General features: G+C 34.2%; 2 protein-coding genes across 2 annotated transcripts; one reads left to right on the plus strand and one right to left on the minus strand.

Annotated features, from left to right (window-relative positions):
- Positions 1-423: 423 nt before the first annotated feature.
- On the minus strand, positions 424-1,782 carry LOC125479996 (actin-depolymerizing factor-like). Its single transcript, XM_048590179.1, has 2 exons — positions 1,424-1,782; positions 424-678 (listed from the first exon to the last, which is right to left on the minus strand). The coding sequence occupies exons 1-2, from the start codon at positions 1,663-1,665 to the stop codon at positions 441-443; spliced, it is 480 nt and encodes a 159-aa protein (XP_048446136.1). The 5' UTR covers positions 1,666-1,782; the 3' UTR covers positions 424-440.
- A 4,369-nt stretch (positions 1,783-6,151) lies between these two features.
- LOC125479919 (protein LURP-one-related 4-like) lies at positions 6,152-6,962 on the plus strand. Its single transcript, XM_048590082.1, has 3 exons — positions 6,152-6,394; positions 6,484-6,705; positions 6,828-6,962. The coding sequence occupies exons 1-3, from the start codon at positions 6,152-6,154 to the stop codon at positions 6,960-6,962; spliced, it is 600 nt and encodes a 199-aa protein (XP_048446039.1).
- Positions 6,963-7,203: the final 241 nt, after the last annotated feature.

Genomic DNA, 7,203 nt, shown 5'->3' on the forward strand with positions numbered 1-7,203 from the left:
ACACACACACACATATATAGAGAGTGAGAGAGAGAGAGAGAGAGAGAGAGAGAGAGAGAGAGAGAAACTACACACAATCACCCCGAGTGAAAAAAACAAGGGGCACAAAACAAAGACCATTATGCTACGATCATAAAAATCTTCTAAGAGCAACACTTGACAAATGGAAGCAAAGCAAAACCCTATTCAACCAATTCTAAAGCAGCAGCAGCAGCAACAGCAGCAACATTTCAGCATCAACTAATGCTTCTGCTGCAGGCAATTCATTTTTTAAGAGTTCAATCCCTTTGCTTTTTGAATCCCAAAAAATCATATTTTTTTTTCTTTTTTGAATAAGGCTTTGAGGTTATACAGAAGAGTACATAGTACATTCACAGATTCACTTGATTTTGGAATGGAATGTATTTAAAAAAAAAAAAAAAAAAATCCAAGTATAATGGCTATAAAATGGTGGTGGCCCCCAAAGGAAACAGTGAGGGAAAGCATGAAAAAGATTTGGAAGAGATAGAGAGCAAAAAGGGGGTCGCTTTAGCAGGCTCGCCCTTCACTATGTCCAAGCTCATCTCACTTGGATCTGTTGCTTGCAATTCAAATGAAATGCCGTCCAATTCTCTCTTGAATCTGTCCTTGGAACTAGCATACACCATCTTCATCCTCACCTTTGATGTATCCGGTGACCTACTCCATGCCACAAAAACACATGTACAAGTATAGTTGTTTAGGTGTTCAATAAAGTGCAAAACGAAATGGAAAAAATGACTAGGAGAGAAATTACAAATTTTCCCTTGAAAATATTCGCGTTAGAGTCATCAGAAGGTACATACTTAGGGCTCATTTAGTACCTAAGATTGGATTGGATAATTCAGTTGTTTATCAAGATATTTTTAAGCAATAAATGAAATTTTTTTTTCCAAGTTGAAGGTATTCTTTTCTTACTTCAAGATACATTGATCTTATGATTTACTCCATCCAATCCAATCTAATCCAATCCAATCCACTCCTAAGGACCAAACAAGTGCTCGTGAATTTGAAATCAAGAATGGTGGAATAAGGATTCATCCTTTAAAATACGAATTTTTTTCCCTACCATCAATTGTATACAATTATGTGTCTCTCTCTCTTCACAAGGTACTATCTATCTCATTGACCATAAAGATAAGATCAGTTTTCACAAGGTAAATAGATAGACACATAAATGTATATAACCTGTTGTAGTGGATGAATTACTCCTTACCTACAAACATATGACCCTCGTTATACAAACTTTTGTATACTGAACCTCACATAGCGACACTCAATGAGAGCCAAGAAAGATCGTTAAGCTAAGGATAGGCATAACATATGTGATCATGGCAGGTTCAATTTCCAATTGTATCGTAAGAGAAAATGAGAATGGATGCAGATTTTGTGTGAAGTTAATTACCATGCAATGAAGAAAATCTTGCTTTTCTGGCAGTTCTCTTCAGTAGTGAAATCGAAGTCATAGACAGCATAGCGACACTCATCAGCAGGAAAACTGGCGGTGAAATCCTCATAACTCTCATTAGGTTCCCCGAGCTTATCAATCACAATTTGTTGTTGCTCAATCTTGTACAGAATAAAGCGATAGCTCCTTTTTGCTTTGAGCTCCAAGAACCTCAACTTGCAGTCATCGTGCACAGCCATTCCAGAAGCTGCATTGGCCTGCGGGATCCCATGCCATAATATATAAAAGCTAAATTATTAGTTACAACCTCTAATTAATTGGCGCGTCATTATGTATCTCTTGCTCAAAAAAATATTACTATATATGAATCTGAGTAGGAATTTTTTTGCTTTCATTTTTGTTTACTTAAGTGATTTCCAAAAGCAACCAATGAAGTTTTGTAATTGCATCACATAAGAAGCGTTTCACGGGATGTTAGCATGGTGAAATGTTCTCTTATTTGTTTGAATGAGTGGTTGAGATTGTAAGCATGACATACTATCGTAAGCTAATATGAATAAAAATGAAGAAACAAACAAATTAAAGTCACAGAATTATCACACAGTTTAATACAAACATGACGCCTTTGGTTGAAATAATAAGAAATTAATCATCGTTGTTGAACCTATGATCAGTATAAATCATCATAAATTGTTGAGACAAAAAAAAAAAAAAAAAAAAAAAAAAAAAAAAAGAAAGAAAGAAAGAAAGAAAGAGAAGGATGCATACCATTTTGTCTCCAATGAGAAGGGGCTTCTGAAATGTGTAAAAAAAGAGAGAATGGAATTGGGGGCCTAAGAGAATGGAAATGGGCAAGAAGCACAATGAGAGCCTACGGGAGCGAAAAAAGAGAAAATAGATCCTTGTTTTTGAAAGGTAGAAAAGCTGGAAATTGGGAGGCTAAGGTAATGGAGGAGGAGAGAATTTGGAGGAGAAAATTTGCTTCTTCTGCCGATTGTGTCCACAATTCACTCTAGTCCTTCCACGTATTGTAACCTTAATTTTGTTATGGATTTTGGGATAAACTCTATTGAAATTTCCTGTTATAGGTATAAAATGACGTTTGATAATCAGGAAAATTATGAAGTGTTAAATAATTGTAGCTGTTGGATTTAATTTGACGATTTGTAGTCTTAATAATTTAGTTAACTAATCATAAGATCCATTTTATTTCCAAGACACCTTCTTATGACTATGGTTATTGGCATATAATCTTGAATAAAGACAGACATAGTACAAATGCTTGGATTAGATTGTCATTGCAGATATAGGAGGATATCTAAGTGATATTAAATTTTATTTATTGCTGTGTCATAATATTTCTCTTTTCAATGTTAAAACTTGTTTGAAATTTAAATCCTATGTCTCATTGATGAAAATATGTCGATGGCAGTCAAACAATTTGAAACTGCAAACTAACAGGGTACACATCGTAATTATAATTTATGCGCTTAATTTACATTGAATTTTCATTGCTGAAACTAAAAGTAATCTCGCACGAAATTACAGGTATTGCTGCTTTGAGTGATTTTCCCATTACTTATCTTCCCATTGTTGCACTTGTTTAATTGAATTAATATTCCTCGTAAAGATCCCTTTTTATTGGGGTTTTTCAAGTTATATATTTAATTTACCTCCTATAATATTTTGTGAACATAGAGATTTAGTTTCCTTTCTTCACTCCTATTAAATCATATGTTATAGGATCAAATACATCAAGTCACGAAGAATCAATTATGTTGCCCACTGATTATTCAAATGCAGTGCACAACTTTTTAATATCATAAAAATTGTTGGTATTATTGGAAAACTTTTCAAAAGTTTGTGCTACATTTTTAATATCATGGAAATTGTTGATATTATTGGAAAACTTTCCAACGGGTTTTTTATTTTATTTTTCATTGTTTTGCGAAAAATCGGAGCCCATGCTCAAGAGCTCCACAGGTATGTCACCACTCTTTTACATATTTCTACTTTGATTTCCAATACGAGGTTAAGCCTTTGATTTCCAACAACTTTTCGTTGGGTAATTTGATTTCCCTCAAAGACATAAATTAATGTGTTTTCTTTGACCATTCTATTATAATTTTCAACCCATTTCGTATAAAGCTGTAGTTTCTTGCCAATCTCTTACGTTCTCTCTTGATGAAGTTGAATTGGAAATCAGAATCTTATGGAACATTTTGGTAATAGGGAGGCTGGGTGTGCCCCGGATCAATGGGGACGTTCAAGCTTTGGAACCTTGAGTGCTTCCACAGACAGTGCCAGGAAACGTTTGACTGCATTCATGCAACCACTTCTAAATCCAGTCGTCATTAGTTTTTCATCATGGAGAATAGTTAGCTTGCTTTTATCTTTTTACGATAGTTCGTTTTGATCCTATTATATGTTGCTATGCATTATTCACTTGCATGCCTTTTAAGTTCAACTGTCCGCGGAGAACGTAGTTTAAATATCTTCTGCACTAAGTGTAGTTAGTGCTAATTTGTTGAACCAATGGTACGTAGGGGTCTGCAAGGGGTTAGGTTGGAAAGGGATGGCTCGGGAAATGGGGCACTTTAGGGGAGAGACTCTTTCGTATAGTCATTTTATCAAATGGTAATCGTTTGTTAAACGTTGAATACATGTGAAGCGTATATCCAACAATGATGGATACGGAAATTGAGTTTTAAGTTTTAGGGGTATGCAAGGGGTTAGATCGGAAAGGGATAGCTCGGGGTGAGGCTGTTGGGGGTGCTTTAGGGGAGAGATTCTTTCATATAATCATTTTATCATGTGGTAATCGATTGTTAGACGTTGAATACATGTGAAGTGTATATTCAACGATGATGGGATTGAAATTATGGGAAAGAATAGGCAATTGCATTTAGATGGGTGGAATACAAATACTAAGATGCAAGCACCTGAAGTTATATGGTGATTCATATGCAATTTAAGGTGATTTCATTCATGAGTAATCAAATTCTATTTTTAATTTTCTTTTTTAATTGTTTTAATTTTTAGTTCAACAGTGATGTACAAAACAAAGGAGTCGCCCTTAACGTAGTTATGCATTTGGGTGTCTTTAGTGGAACAAAACTTCATTTTTTGTACTTTGTATAGTTGTAAGCATAAAACTCTCTTTGAGATTGGGCCATAGCTTTTCAAAAGCAACCCCAAGGACAGCGTACCAACTCTACAATTTTTGTCATGTAATATATGACTGTAAATAGCACTCCCTAGCTATTGCACACCAACATTCCCAATTTTGCTAACTTCTATTCCTTACACATGATTGTAAAGAACACCTGAATACATAAACACTACAATTTGACACATTTTCTAGATTTTCTAGATTTCAACAATGTTCCAAACCCTGCAGCAACGCGAGGGTACACTTTACACATATATCTTAAGAAGTTAAGAGCATTCAACTTTGCATATTGATTCTCTGTCTTCTAATATTGTCATAATTTTAAAACAAATGCAATATGGCCGGTGTAGTATAAAACAAATATAAAGAGTTCAAACCAGTATACCAGTTCAAACTATAAGATGATAATCTTTAAAAGTACATACAGCAAGCAAGGAAACGAAAATAATTATATATGTACACCAAAAGCATGTGCTTGGACTCTTTATACATTTAATGATGAAGAAAATAATAGCCTAGCTAGCAAGTAAACGAAAATGATTATATATTTACACAAAAAGCATGAGTTAGATTCTTATAAATTTAATTGGGTTTAAATTAATGACCAAATTGATAATATAATAAATGAAGCTTATTGAGCATAGATATGTACATAAGCACACAGGAGGCAGAAATGGTTCATGCATATCTCTACATATTTAGATGACATGATCACTCCCAATAGTTTTGATTTTTATTTTTAAACAAGCGATATTATTTATACTATAAGAGAAAGGGTGGACTAGTCTCACAATGGGTGAGCAATAATGTGGTTCAAATCTGTCTTTGGTGAGATTCAAACCTAAATCATCTCACTTACAAATGAAGAAGAATATCACTAGATCGTAATACTAAATGATACTCTCTAATAGTTTAATTACGTACTACTTCCATTCAATTTGTCCTTTGTCGCCGAGAAATATATTGATAGGACTGTTTTATGTGGCAGCTATCACATGTTGGTGAAACAAGTGTGAGGTGATGTAAAACCCAAAATAATGGCGCTTATACATTTATGAGAATGACACTACAAATTATATGGTGGGGAGTCACCACCGTAGTTTTTCTCTTCATTTCTCAAATGGCTACAACTCAATAAAGAACTGCCAATTTTATTTTTTATATTTCAAAAAGAAGAAGGCTGCTGCATATGTATTATTCTATCAGTTCTTGCGCGAATTAAACGTGCTTGATTTTATGATATATTCTAATTAACATATGCTAGCTGACCCGTTGATCTTGGACCATTAATATATTGCTCCCTGTCCCCCCTACTGATCAACGACTAAGGAAATGGAAAGTGCTCCTCCATAATAGAGCAAGCACAAAATTAACGAATACTAAATTAATCCAGTGATTCTTGGATAAATAAATACATAATCCATAAACTTCATATACTTTTTTAATAAATTGGTTACTTAGCTTACAACTTTTGTAACCTATATAAATAAGCTCTTTTGGACACATTTCTAGTTACCACCGAGGTTCTAATAGTTTGATTTCCTTCATCTATTATGGCTAACGTGTGTCCTCCAGCTCCCCAAGTTCTCTCTCTATCTTCCTACACTAATAGTTCATCAAAGAGAGAAACTTATACCATTTGGATGAAATCACTTGTATGTCATACAAATGGTTGCACTGTTTACAATTCCAGTGGCAACATTGTTTATCGAGTCGACAACTACGACAAAAAGTGTAGCAACGAAGTCCATCTCATGGATCTCCAAGGCAAAGTTCTCTATACTATATGTAAAAAGGTAAATATAATATAAAAAAAAAATATGGTTACGTTGTCTAATTGTGAATTCGAGTATATTTATGGTTGTGCGCTTCTTTGATTTTGCAGAAATTAAAAGCTTTTGAGCAATGGGATGGCTACAGAACTAGTAGCCCTTCTAATAGAAACAAGGAGAAGCCTGGGTTTCAAGTGAAAAGTTATAGTAGAATGCTCATGGGAACCACAACTTGTCAAATTACAGTAGAGTGTGACAAGTATTGGATAGTGGCAGGGAAGAGTGGTACTGTGGGATATAGAATAGTAAACATTGATGGACATATTGTTGCAGAGGTGAGCCTTGGGTCTTTAATTATACTATCTAATTATATGTAACTTATAAGGATCGACCATATATACATATTTATCATTTATCTATTAATAATTTTAACATATTTCTTGGTGAGCTTGTGCAGGCAAAGCAGAAGTTATCATCATCTGGAGTAGTTCTGGGGGATGATGTCTTAACTTTAGAGGTGGTTCCTCATATGGACCATTCCCTTATAATGGCTATTGTGATTGTGTACGGATTGATTTGTCGCAAAATGTAAGTGTTATCACATAGTATGTAGCATGGCTATTTCCAAAGCATGTAAAAATGCGCCTTCTTATAAATTACTTTACAGCTAGAGATTATGGTCCTTTGTAACTATATCATATATCAATAGGCCCTTTTATTTCTAGTTAAATGATACTTGCATCCCACCCGTGATCCAACCTTCTCATTCACCCTTTTTATTTAACGAATTTTTCATAAACATGATATAATCATATTCGTTCATCTCCTAAATC

This window comes from the organism of the source record quoted next, unplaced genomic scaffold, assembly GCF_019419815.1.
Source record: "Pyrus x bretschneideri cultivar Hongxiangsu unplaced genomic scaffold, Pyrus_bretschneideri_v1 Contig30, whole genome shotgun sequence".
Classification (NCBI taxonomy): domain Eukaryota; kingdom Viridiplantae; phylum Streptophyta; class Magnoliopsida; order Rosales; family Rosaceae; genus Pyrus; species Pyrus x bretschneideri.